Source organism: Falco peregrinus, chromosome 6 (genome assembly GCF_023634155.1).
Source record: "Falco peregrinus isolate bFalPer1 chromosome 6, bFalPer1.pri, whole genome shotgun sequence".
NCBI classification, from domain to species: Eukaryota; Metazoa; Chordata; class Aves; order Falconiformes; family Falconidae; genus Falco; species Falco peregrinus.
Window position 1 is genome coordinate 36373128 of NC_073726.1, and position 13622 is coordinate 36386749.

Here is a 13622-nt window from a genome sequence, read left to right on the forward strand (position 1 = left end):
TCCTTGCCTGGTCAATTTAGCACCAAGCAAAGTCAGCAGAGCATGGTATCATCTGTGTACTGCAGGCTCACACATGGAGAAGGGCCGAATAATTCATTTGGAGAGTCCTCAGGAAACATGAACCTGTATCACTGCTTCTCCCTTCACCAAATATAAATAGATCCTGGTTTTCAAAAACACTGAAAAGGTAAATCACTCCAAACCTGGTAGTGGAGTACATATTGTTAACACCGCTACCTTTTCAGAGCCAACAGGAGCTCTGTTCTTAAAATATTTACTTGTCTATGGCATGAAAAGTTAAATTTCATCTTCACACAGTTGCTTACCTTGCCTGAAGTCCTGTGACTGGAATGGAGAATTAGTGGTATCTCCCAGTAATTGCGAGAGCTTCCTTTTTTTGCCTGATGCTGCAGAAATACTTTTTTAAAAACACACGCTGCATTATTCATTTATAATAAGTTTAAATAGATATTACAGAATGATAACATACTTCATTCTAACTGTAGTGTTATTCAAATTCTGATTCGCCCAAAGAATGAAATTACTGTTGGCTTTTTAAAACTGAATTATGCAATTTTTCCTTCCAAAACATAAATGAGATTATTTATTTCATATGAATAGAGAAGTTGATCTCTTCTTAAAAATTTACACAGTACAGAAGTGGTAGGGTTTTACTGTTTCCTGACATTTGCATTAAAATCACAGCTTTATCTTGAATGGTGCATTTGGTGTACTGCACAAAGCTTGAACTCTCCCTTTTTTACACAGAAAATACTAGTAGCAGTTAAACGAATGTGTTAACAAAGAGATCTCAAGGGGCAACTGCTAGGTAACAGTTTCCCCCTTTCCCAGGAAATGAGATTTCAAAAAATTCTCCTTTGTGCAAAGGGAAAAAATCTTATTCCAAAGTTTTGATACTATAAAATGTAAACTAGAATATCCCAACAGATGGTCACTCCTTCTGCATGGGGAAAAAACCAAGCCAAACTCCAGGTCTCAGTGAGGCCCAGTAGGAAGTCAAACTAAGTGGTTTCTCCACAAGTAGAAAAAAAGCCTGCCCACCACGTTAACTGCTACTCTTTTACTGGATTTGTTCCGAAGTTCCATGTTTAGTCAAAAAGTATTTTGTATCTTAAATTCCAATAACCAAAGTATCCCCTCAAAAAGTAATATGATTTTGACTAACTGGCACCTTCTACTGGAAAACAAAGAACACAAATAGCTCCATTGAGAAACCCAGGCCCAGCTTCCTTCCCCCACATCACATGTAACGTGTAGTTGAGCTCTGTACAGGAGAGAGAGCACCTGCAAGCCCAGGACTAACACTGATGAATTCACATTTCTCTTCCCATAACCAGGGAGGTCCCCCTCTGTTGTGCACCAGTCAATCCATTCTTACTAGGTATCATGGTTGGATGCTCGCACTAGCCAATGTATTTTAAAAAAATTAAGCGTCCACAATATGCTGGTAGGTGAATATGGCAGATAGCATATGAATACCATTTCACTTCCTGCATAGATATGACAATTTATTTTTTTTTCTCTCATGCCACTTGTCAGAATACTTACAAGGTCCTCATGGACAAAGGCCTAAAACAGGTACTGCAAAACACCTGAACACTTTAATAATCCAGTTATGAAGCACCTGTTGACCCCTCCTTAGGCCTCTAACATTTTAAAAACTGAAATCCATTCCTATTTCAAATCTTAACTTCAATCAAGGTGTTTAAAGAACCCTCAACCACAAGTGTCTCAAAAACGTCTAAACACTGCCATCCTGTGGAAAACCCTACATCCACAGGGATTTTACACCAGTCTTAAACCACGTCTTCCACAAGCTCTACTTTTTTGGTACCTGTCTCATCCTTTGCATAAAAGCTTTATCATTTACCCAGAAATTTGAGATGCATTTGGCTGAAAGTATGAATAATTAAAACCCAAACAGCTGGAGGATGCAGAATGATTCCAAGGAGTCACAGCATTTTCTGTCTTCAGGCAGCAGCCTTGGGGAATGGTGCAAGGATGCCCGCTGGCATTGGGGTCAGTGTAAGTCTCTGTGAACCTGCAGGGAAGCTTGCTGGGTGCCACAGCAGATGGGCATGGGAGTGGAGGCTGCAGCCCACTGGGCCACATCGCTTCATACCACGGGGCTGCAAGTAAACAGACAAGAAAGTAAGGACAAGGAAAGGGAGCTGGAGACCTTCCTACGAGCTTGGGAGAGGCCAAATTCATGTGACCTACTCTGGAGCTGTGGCGGAGAACATGGTTCCGATCCAGAGTCCGGTGGGGAGTCTGGCAACTGGCTTTGCCTAGGAACGAAAAAGAGATTTTAATTTCGACTGGGAGGAGATATGGAGGATGACCACGAGGCAACGCTGAAAGCAGCTGGAGGGGGACCACCAGCCTACTGACATGAAGCCCCAGCCGTGCGCGTCCGCCCGGCGGGGGGGGAGGGGGCGGGCTGCCAGCCAGCGGCCCTGGGCTCCCGCCACCGCCCCCAGCCGGCCCCGCCCCGCCTCTGCCTCAGCCCGCCAATCAGCGGCGGCCGGCTCCCGCCTCAGCCCGCCAATCAGCCGCGGTGGCCCAGCGCCGCGGGGCCGGTTGCGGCGGCGGCTGCGGCCCGGGGCTGCGCGGAGGCGCCCCGAGAGGCCTGCGGGCCGTGAGCGACCGGCGCCGGGGCCCAGGAGAACGAGTGAGAAGCGGGCAGGAGGAGCCCTTGCGCACCGCCGCAGCCCCACTCACCGTCGGCAGCGGGAGGGGCCGGGTGCGAGGAGCGGCGGCCGCAGGGGGAGTAGGAAGGAGGGAGAAGTACGCGGTTCGGGTAGGGCCTCGAAAAAGCCGGGGGAGGAAGGATGTTCCACTGAGCGTTTCGTTGGTTACATTCACTTTTTCTCAATACATGAGTCAGTGGTCAAAAGTTTGCGTTAATTGGTAACAAATTAAAGTAAAAATTTCTTGAGTCTAAGCTGCCTTGCCCGGGCCAAAGGGTGCTCACAAAGTGCAGCTCCGTGCTATGCCCCTCACGGTGCCATCGCCATCGCCCGACAGCTCCCGTGTCACCTGCCACCCATCCCCCGCCGAGTAACCTGCACCATGCCAAATGCAGGCAGAAGCTGGGCTGCTTCCCCTCTGTAGAGCTACACGCACAAGAGACTCATCTCCCAGTTGACATTCTATGGACTGGAAAGCCTGGCCACCTCCGTAGCAGCTCGGGGCTGCTGGCAATCAGCACTGTACAGGAGGAAAACCCAGGCACCCTGTGTGGCACAGCATCTTCAAACCCCCAGCAGGACCATTACAGAGAACAGGTGCAGTGGGGTAGGAAAGGCAGTGATGCTGTCGCGGTCATTACAAGAGCTGGGGACTGGAGGCATGACAGAAGAATCCTGGCTAGGAACCAGGAAATTTCCTGTGATCCACAGCCACCTCCTTGCCAAACCCCATAGCCAGGCAGAAGAAATTTATGTTTTAAAACACCCTTGGCTTGGAGGAGGCATGGTGGAATGCCAGACAACTTGAGTGTGTTCTGTGATTTTTAATGTTCACCACTTTTTGTTACTCTGGTGAACAGGTAAATAACAGGTAAATCTCTGAAAACACAACCTCTCCTGATTCTTTTCTAAAGAACTTCACAGTGCTCCGTACAAGAACGTGCCAGCCCATATTTTACTGCGCCGCTTTCTCCCAGTTTTCAGACAGGAAGTGAGTGTTCCTTTGTGTGCAGCTGACACCAAGGGCTTTGTTTTCAACAGCTCAGCCCATTCACATGCTTGAGGTTTGAAAGGAGGTTCTTGGTTATTTACTCTGCGGTACATGTGCTTTAGTTATATCCCCCTGTGCTAGTCTCTTTGGCTTTCACACTTACAGCACTGCTTCTGTTAGACATTGTGTAAAGGATTACTCTTAAAGGCAGACCTAGAACTACACCGTAGTTTAAGCTACACCAAGTCTTTCACAAGTAGCTCACAGCAACAAGCTGATGTTCCCACGCTATGTAGCAAAACCACTTCATTCCTTCTGGATTAAAAATAGGAGCATCCTAAATCAACAAGACTGCTACAGAGAACTGATGCTTCTGCCTCCAGTCAGCTGAGGGTACAGGTCTGTCACATCTTTTATTTCAAGTTTTTCAGTCCATGATGGTGCTTTCAAAACAGATTAAAGGAGAGAAAATCCTTTGCCATCTTGCTGCCATTTAAAGGAACTACAGAGGATTCCTCTATTACATTAGGAATAGATGGAGGTTCAAGAAACGGACTCTTAACCCTTTCAGGTATTCCTATGAATTATAGGCTCAAACACTGCCCTGAAACACTACCTGAAAGACAAGTACTTAAGATGAATGTTAGGCTAAAAATGTTAGAGCAGAGGAAGAATGACAGGAACGTAGTGAGGCACACCCCCTTTACTAAGGCCCAGTGTTCTGGCAGAAGTTGAATAAAAATAAAATTGCTTAAAGGGGCTCTCCTATTCAGAAAAGACATGTTCCCAAATATACAGCAAATATTTTCAAGCATCAATGGAAAATTTCCATCACCTGATTTTCATTCTAATGTTTCCAGTTCAGGTTTTGCATTTCCAATTTCAAGTGGTCTGAAGGAGAACAGTTTCAGTTTTGGTCTGTCTATTACTTTTGACATGCTCTTGTGTTTTTCATAATGCTATCACTGTTGGTTTTCTGACATGCTACAGCCACAACCCTGCATTTTGTGTTAGCTTCAACTACATGATTAGTCTTAAAAAATAAATTGTTTTAGAATAATTAGAATTATTATTATTATAATAATCTTTTATTTTCTTCAAAACAGATTTTCTGATGCTTTTAAATATAGTGTCTACTGCTTTAAACATTGTTTTCAACTTTGAATAAAGAGAGTTAGTAAACATTTGAAAGTATTTTTTCTTCCTGTGGGATACTTGATCCATAGCTACTGAATTCGAGATGTGCCTTGTACAATTTAAAAAGATACATCCATAAAACTCTAAAACTTCCCCTCCACACATTCAGTTCATGTTCCTGGTTTCAAATGCTGCCTTGGGTACTCAATTTCTGCTTTAAGTTAGAGTACTTCAGTAAAACACAGAGACAGACACTTTCTAGGAGTAGGAAGGCATTCATAAAGTACAGGGGTATTAGGGATATGTCTCCCAAGTTAGAACTTTACTGAAACTGTTATTGTGCTTTTTGAGAAAAAATATTCTGTATTTTAAAATATTTTGTATTATAGACATAGCATATCAATTAAATGCCTGCTTAGGAAAGGACATTGCAACCCTTTTTCTTTCACTGCTCAAGAGCAAGCTATTGCTGTAGGAAAAGATGGGGGATCACATGGCACTTCACATGTGGTATAAGAGAATAAATGTAATGCCAGTGGTCTGTCTGATGCAAGACAATCTGTAATGGACACTTCCAGATGCACCCAAGATGTTGGTGGTCATGCCACCCTTTTCACTGCATTATGCATTCTATATTGCATGTGCCATGATGTTGATCTGCATTTTTAATATATGTTTATGGAGTCTTGCAATATTTTTCTCCTTGAGCATGCTTTGGCAAGTTCCTTTGTAAGATTTAATTCTGCTTATGCATAAATAGTCTGTAACAGAAACAAATACTTCATAATTTTAGAGATTTAATGATTCAGTAAAAGTTCCCATAATTAATGAAATATGACTGATGTATCAGTGTAAAATCCTGTTGAGCCTTCAAACCCATAGTAGCTTTTCTTGTACGTAAATACTGCATAGCATTGCAACTGTAATATCTAACATACCTAAGCTACATTATAGCATATATATACACATATATATATTTCTGCTGTGTTTTGTGTATAAAAGCAAAAGAATAACATTTTAAAATTCTCATATAATCTGTTTAACCTGAAACATGTTTAGCCACTCTGAAAATAAAGGTTATGTATGTTTATATACAACCACTTCATTCTTTACTTTTACAGCATGGGCAGAGAGAATCAATTCATCAGTCATGATTTAGAGCAGGTAGAAGCCTATTCAGCCACTGTAAGTAAACATGTACTGCTGAGTGTGTACGGAATGAAAAAATCCCATTTCATTATTTTAAAAACATCCCCTCTTGCTCTGCTTCTTGGCAAGTGCAAGTGTCAGCCCGTTAATAATATATTGCAGCGAACGACAGTCATCTGGATGAAAGACTTGCATTTGAAGTCTCTGATAGATGCATGCTGCACAACTTTCCACCCTTGACCACCCTTTGTAGCTCTTAAACTTAGTCTCAGAAGAGATTAATAGCCAGTTCCTCTGTTCTGCATGAAGCATTAGGATAAAAACAGTAGCCTAGCTTCCCTCAAATTGGGAGGTTTACATTACTCTCTCAATTTATTATACATTAGTCTCACATATCACTTATTCTGTACATAAACACTAAAGTAGCACTTACAGGAATTTTAAAATAACAGCTTTGCATTTAATGTCACCATTAGCATAACAGTTGTGAATTATCCCAGACTTCATTATCTTTCATTCTGTTGAACAAGACAAACTTATTTCCATTACGGTCTGTCATTTGTTTTTCCAAGCCATCTTACGCAGCTTCAAGTAACAATATCAAGAGAGCCACAATCCTCTTGAAATTCATATTTCAGGTCTGACTGGTGCATTCAGATTTTATCATGACACTAATGAAAAGTCTCAGAGATGTTGCTAAGGAGAAGTACATGTCGCTGTAATACTTACAAAGTTCCAAACTCTACATCACTACTGATGAATTCTTCCAACATAGTTGTATCCACCATGGGATTCTCCAAGGCTCCATGGACATCTTGCCCTAAAATTAAAGATAGCAAAAAGACAAGTTATGAGAGTGGAACTTGGAGGGAATCATCAGTACTTCAGACTAAGTAATGCTGAGTAATGCTCTTCCACGCAAAGGAAAACCAGATCTGTCCTGTCTCATGTGTAACAGCTGGGTTATGCTTCTGGCTTAGTCACTGGGAGAAAGGATGATGGGAAATGCAGAATAAACAAGGATGTGCAGGGGAAGATGAAGAAGATGGAGCAGCATCAGGCGAATACCAGCTCATGCATAGCATTAAGGCTTTGGTGAATTACCACAGCAAGAGGATGAAGGGCCCCAGCCTGCAGCTGGGAAACGTCACACTGTTACACTGGGATCAAAACAGGTGATTTGGTCAAAGCTCAGACACTGGCTCACACAGATCCACTTTCTGCATTAGTACCGCAAGTGACTTTCTGAAACAGTTTAGAAAACCACCATCCAGAGCGCCAAGAAAGCACACAAAAAGCTTTTGAAATGTTTGATCGGTGGTTTTTTATTCTCCCCCAAAACCCAGCCCACTAGCATGTCAAATGTATTAATGAATAGAAAGGTTCAGTACTTTGTCCTGTGTTGCTGAGTAACTGGGGCTGTAAACAGATTTTTATGATGATAAAGCATCTGGAATTCATGACAACTTTTGTAGAAAGTCAGGCGGAACTCCTAAACCCAAACCAAACAGCAGTACTCCGTAGGCTCCCCACCTCTCCAGCACACCTTACATAAATATAGGTGTGACCAGTCAGAAGGCAAACAAGATTGGGACACTGAAGGACATTGCTCACTCCAGCAAGGCACAGGAGCCACGTGGGGTGAAGTGGGCTAACCTGCACATCCTGGCGGCGGGCACCAACCAATGCCCCCAGCCCTGCAGCAGAGTCTGAGGGCACAAACGGTTAATCGCTGCTGTTGTGCACAAGAGCAGCAAGTGCCTTTGGTGCTTTTACTGTCTTCTCACTGTACTAGCATCAGACATGTGCATGGTAAGAAGTCATACCATAAAATTTCTTCTTTTCCTGATGTCTCTGACAGTTCCTTCTTGATCCAGTGTTTAGACATTACTTAACCACAAGCACCATCTAAAAATCCACTTCCACCACCTCGCACAGGAATTCCCTCATGTGTCTGCCTTAACACATAAATTCGCATTGCTAATAAACATCTGAATTGCTTTGCGATCTCAGATTAATCTAGGCATCATTTGCTGATCACTGCTGCAGGCTTGATTTTGGCTGCCTCTCACTGTGAGAGAGCAGCTTGCAGGTGTGCTATTGGTAGAGCCTTGCAGCCCAACACATCGGCAACGTATACGAACCTGTCCTCTGCACGTCAGAGATGAACAGTCAGTAGGTGCAGCATACTTACCTGCCTCAGCAAAACTAACATGGAAAGTCTTGAAGTAGCAACAAAGCACTTCGCAAAACCAGCTTGAGAATACAAAAGAGCCTGGCTTTCCTTAGAGCCTTCCACAAACTTTAAGAATGAAAAGACGAGAATCCGACCTGTCTGAATTTAGGATATCCCCCTTCAATCTCAAACACTTCTCCTGAAGCCAAAGGTCAGATACAAAGATGATGATTTTTTTTTTTTTTCCTGTACCACAAAACCAGGAATTCTTTATTTTGACCGAGGTCAGAGACAAGCTCTTTCGAAGTACAGCTATGAATCAGACAAGGTCAGGGCATTTAACATGGGCATCCCACAGTCCAGAGATTAACTGCTGCTAGGTGATGACAACTGTGATACATATCATTCTCTTTTAACCTCTCCACCTTGCAGAAACAGCTAAACAGATAGGAAGGGAAGGAAGGAGTAAGTAATTTTGTGCTGGAAGAGGGAGGTGGCACACCAGGAAGAAGACAGGCCACCATTAACAAAAGTTTGCAGTACAGGTGCACAGAAGAGATGGGACCTTTGGCTGCCCTGTAGAACTTTATCCTTTCTTTATGAACGTACTTTCCAGGTCAGTGGCATCACCTGCTTGCATTGGCATCTGTTTTAGCAGAGGAGGAGCCGTTAGGTCATATGCAAAGTCATTTAAAATGGTGGCATGCGTTTTACATGGTCACAGCGAGTACTGTGACAGACACGGGTGGGTAGCATGCAAGCCAGTCTGCTCACCTGGGCGTTAGGTGGCTGCAGGAGCAAAGCACTGTGTGTACATCGTGGGACAAGCCCTGCTGAGAGGCACCGGGAACACACCGCTTCCCGTGCAGGACCGCGGGCCCAGCCAAGAGCTGCTGGGGGATGTGTGGAGTCAGGAGACTTGATTATCAGCTTGTGCTCTGGGATCTCTGCTCCTGGGCCACACTCCACACCAAAATGTGCACAGACATCGCTGGGAAGACTCTGCACCGAGTGACACGTTCAGCTTTAGTGTCACTGTGCAGAGGATTGCCAGGTATCCAAGAGACTGATGAAGACAAAAGGCCAAGACACAGGACTGCAGTTGGGGCTTCATACACAGCTGTTTGCAGAACAGAGACTGCGGTCGTGGGCAGCATATGACTTTTTCCCCATTTCTTCATAAACCTGATATTCTGTTGTTCTGTTCCCTTCGGCCTGAAGCTTAAAACCTGTCAGTTCTACCACTGGCTTTCTGTTTCCCTGTCCCTTCCCCCCTAGCCTGTCCTTGTTCCTAGCCCCCAAGGAGCAGTTTGAACTCAAGCCTCCTAATCTGGCAGTGGCTTGCTTCATGTATCTCTCTTTGGCAGACATCCTCTCCTTTCCTGCAGCCACCAGGCTCTCGTCACCTGGCTCCCAACCTTCACTCTATAGTCCCGTAGCCAACAGTCTCAATCCCTGAATAACCTGCCTTGATTAATTCTCCCAACACTTCCATGCAGGCCTTACATGTGTCTGCACTGAAATCAGTTGCCTGCTTTTCAGTAGTACCTAAATGCAAAGTGAAGGGTGCGGGACAGAGAACCAGAAATTCCTTGCAATAAGTTTTATGTCTAACAGAGCAGCTGTTTCAAAGAAAGACACACACCGTCATGAATTTGGCTTGAACCACAACCATCGCTCTTCAAAGGAGTAGCCGGAGAACCAGGCTACTGGAGTGCTCTTTCCGCAAACATAAATTCAGTCCACAACCAACAAAATATTCTGTCAAACTTCTAGTGTTGACTAAAAAAATCAATACTAAACTGATCATTTCCTGACATTAAAAGAGGATGCCAGGAAGCACCTAGCTAAGTCCAGCTATTTGTAGGAACATCTGTGTTAAAACACCAGCTACTCTATACGGAGAGCATTCCTTAAATACAACTTGAGATGTAAAAATGGCACTGCTCAGTAATTCCTGCTTGCTGAAAGGACAAATTCATGATGTTTGCTACAAACCCTTGCAACTGCTTGAGAATTAGTAACTGATTTTCATCTGAAGATACTTTACCACTAAAACAGGCCCCAGCACTTTACGAGCTCCACCGTACAGGCTCAGTGGAAAGTCCAGCTAAGCTTCATTGACTCACACTAAGGTAAGTACTACTTACAGGGCTTATAGAGTTCCTTAACTTCTTTTGTGCTAAAGGACTCCAAGTACTGGTCACTATTTAAATTGTTCAAGATAGTCCAGTTCATTTTGACTGGAACAGACCTGGAGCCATTGACGAAAGCTGCTCGGCCAGCAGAGCTACAGACATGGACCTTGGGCACATGACAGCAATAAACAGGAAAGGATTAAGGACAAAACAGCTGTAGCTGCAGCCAGCCGGGATGTATCACAGTCTAGGTTATTCAACACCAGGAACACCTATAACTCCAAGTGGTAAGGAGTGAGCTTGTGTCAAGATAGTTGGGATTTTCCCCCAAAGTAGTATTTGCCAGAGAAACAAACCTTACCTTAAATATTTTAAATTTATCATTTAATCTTTTACTCCTGTTTCAGTCTCTCATCCTTAAGATGGTATGGAACACCTTTGGGTTTTAAGTGTTTTGTACTTAACAGCATGTTTGTTCTGCGGCTTTGTTTATTTACCGAGAGCTCTAAACTGTATTCCATGTTATCCATACAGGAGCATCAGTATACAGAGAGGTGGCGATTCCACAAAGACTTCTTTAGATCACAGAGAGAACTGAGACCAAACACACAGATTTCAGACACCTCAATGTACCTTCCAACAATGTCAAAAAAAGAGAAAACTGAGTTTAACAGCGTAAGTAGGTTGGCCTTCATTTGAGTTTCTCAATCCATAATTTGATTACGTCAGCAAAAATTGACTGCTCTGCTACACAGACAGGCAGAAGAGCTCATCAGGAGCTGATAAGGTGACTGATTCTGAAATACAAATGGCTAATTAAATATACTAATTTCAATAGAAATCATAGAAAAAAATTTGCATCGAAGATTAAATCTTTAGTGTGGGAGTGAAATGAGACAACAACAACAAAAAAAGACAAGAACTTTTCAGAACATCTACACAGTAAGAGAAAAGCCATTTACTTGAATGAGAAAAAGCCAAGGTCAAATCCCAGGCAGAGTCATATCTAATCTAAGAGGTCTATTACCTATTGAAAGAAGTGATCAGCAGTTAAACATTACTCATTTTCTTTGAAAAAACTTTCAGACTGCCCCCTCTCAATATTGCAAATGTGACTATCTTACTAATCAGTGTCAAAACAAATTGTGCTGGAAGGAACTAAAGCAACAGGGAAAGTGGGATCCTTTTTGTTTATGAGTTTCAAATAATCTTACAAAACAGATCTATAAATGTGCTTAGCTGCCAGCTGATACATTTGGAAGCCAAATCTGAGTGACAGAGCAGAGACTTCCTCAGTGGCAGCATCCTCCACTTGATATTGCAGGACTGAGCTGTTTTATAGCCTTGAAAGACAAATGTTCTAACACTGCCATAACTAATCTCAGAGGCCACCAAGTTAGCACTAGCAATTTATTGCTCTTACCTCATGCGGTGGCATTATAAAGCCAACCCCCAAGCTGCAGTGCTAAGTGTAGAGATGCCACCAGTTAAAGCTGGCCTTCACATTCAGCGAAGCCAGCTCCTGCTTGGAAAGGGTGCAAACCCCGCTTTATATCAGCGCGCACCCCGTTCCGATTCACCTACCATTTACCAGCAAAAGGAGCCCAGCTACTCCATGCTGAATGAATGATTAGCTCTTGTAGCCTTGACACATATCTAATCTCAGTGTGCAGATAATGAAATGGAGCCATCTGACAGCATCCCCGCATGCTGCAGGGTGCCAGCAGACCTTTGTCATTTTCTAGGGCTATACAGCAGAGGCCACGTGATATTACTGAAGGAACATAACCCCTAAGATGTTTCATTTTTCCTGCAATTAAATGGAATCAATAGGGCTTCTCCCCCTCATGCTGGCCCAGACAGATGTTCTGCCAAACTACCTTCTAAAAAGAGTTCAATTAATAATTCTGCAATTACAATTAGTAATTCTAGTTAAAGAGCTCAGACAGGCAAAATCTCTGGGATACCTTCTACCATCAAAGTGTCATTGTTGAAAAAGCCAACCGAACCTAACCCATACGCCCTACAAAGTCCTGCTTTCCAAGTTACTTCCTAAAAAAATTTGAAAATTAATTTTTTTATGTTATTTCCAACACTATTTTGGCTTTTCTTTCAGCAACGTAATGTTTGTTTTTATCAAGATATTTGTTCAAGTACTGCATTGCTTGGCTGTTAAATAGTCAAGTTTGTTAGCTTTTGATCTCCATGACTTAAGGTGAACTTAAGAAACATGGTATGCATTTCTTAACATCTAGAAACAACATATTTGCTGCCTAGTAGTCCTAGGTTGTGACACCCTGATTTAAATTTCTTAGCTTAAATACATTTTCTTGATCAATGTTGGAGAATCTTTAATTTCCTAGTTTGAAATTAAAATACAAAAGTGAGAGTTGCCACCTCTCAGAGAGGCCAACAGTGCCGGGGGGGGTGGGAAATATCAGGGTTTTTAGCACAATAAAAATTAAATGCAGGGAAACAAAAGTTGTCCACATTATCCAAAACAAAAAATAGTAGTTTTCCGTTACTTGAGATCAGTATCCCATTAATACTGGCACAGGTAATAAAAGGGGGAAAAATACAGAAATAGAAGCTTAGTATAGGAAGATTATATTTAAAAAATAGTGGAACATGTAAACTGGAAGGGAAAGAAAAGATTTAGTAAAAAAGTTAAAAATACATAAGCCTTCGAACAACCATTTTGAATCATGTTATGGCAGGGCCCGAGAAATGCAGTTTTATCACAGAATCTATTAGAACGTAAGTTGTGTGCAAGAGAAAGACAGGAGACTAATAGGACCTTCTTGAATGTAAAATGTCTTGGGGAAAAAAGGCAGGACAGATCCCAGGCAAAAGACAAAAAAATCCAAGTTTAACTTCTCAGAAGGATCCCCATGGTACTGCCGCAACTGCCATTTTACCAGCTGTAATCAGGCCGTTTCAGAATTATACTAGTGAAAAGAAAACCCTCTTTAACCTGACGTGGGATGATGAAGGAGGGAAGGAGCACTCTAACCTGATGAAACTTGCTAAGGTGTCAGAAGTGATAAATTGCAAGCAGACCTCAGCCACTTCCCTATTTTTCTTCCTGGCAATTACGTCAGCAATACTGCAGGCTCTGCTGGGTCCACCTTCCCTTTGGTCTTCTGGCCACAGTACAAACAAAAGGGCACTGCAGCGCATCTGTACCATTTGTACCATTTCACTCTGGCACTGCCTTACACAGGAGCTTTGTGTAAATAGACCTTGCAGTTTCAGGGCTCTTTTTCTGCCTCCTTTCTACTTCAGTTAGCCCCAAACAAGTCCTATTTTTTGCTGCCATC

The 13622-nt window shown here is 42.8% G+C and overlaps 1 protein-coding gene across 1 annotated transcript in view; it reads right to left on the reverse strand.

Annotated features, from left to right (window-relative positions):
• The window catches only part of MYRFL (myelin regulatory factor like), a 41594-nt gene extending 31192 nt beyond the window's left edge, over window positions 1-10402 (reverse strand). The window contains 5 exon segments of the mRNA XM_027793473.2: window positions 327-418; window positions 1892-2150; window positions 2242-2309; window positions 6718-6829; window positions 10315-10402. Of these exon segments, the coding sequence (XP_027649274.2) occupies window positions 327-418; window positions 1892-2150; window positions 2242-2309; window positions 6718-6829; window positions 10315-10402 (619 nt within the window).
• Window positions 10403-13622: the final 3220 nt, after the last annotated feature.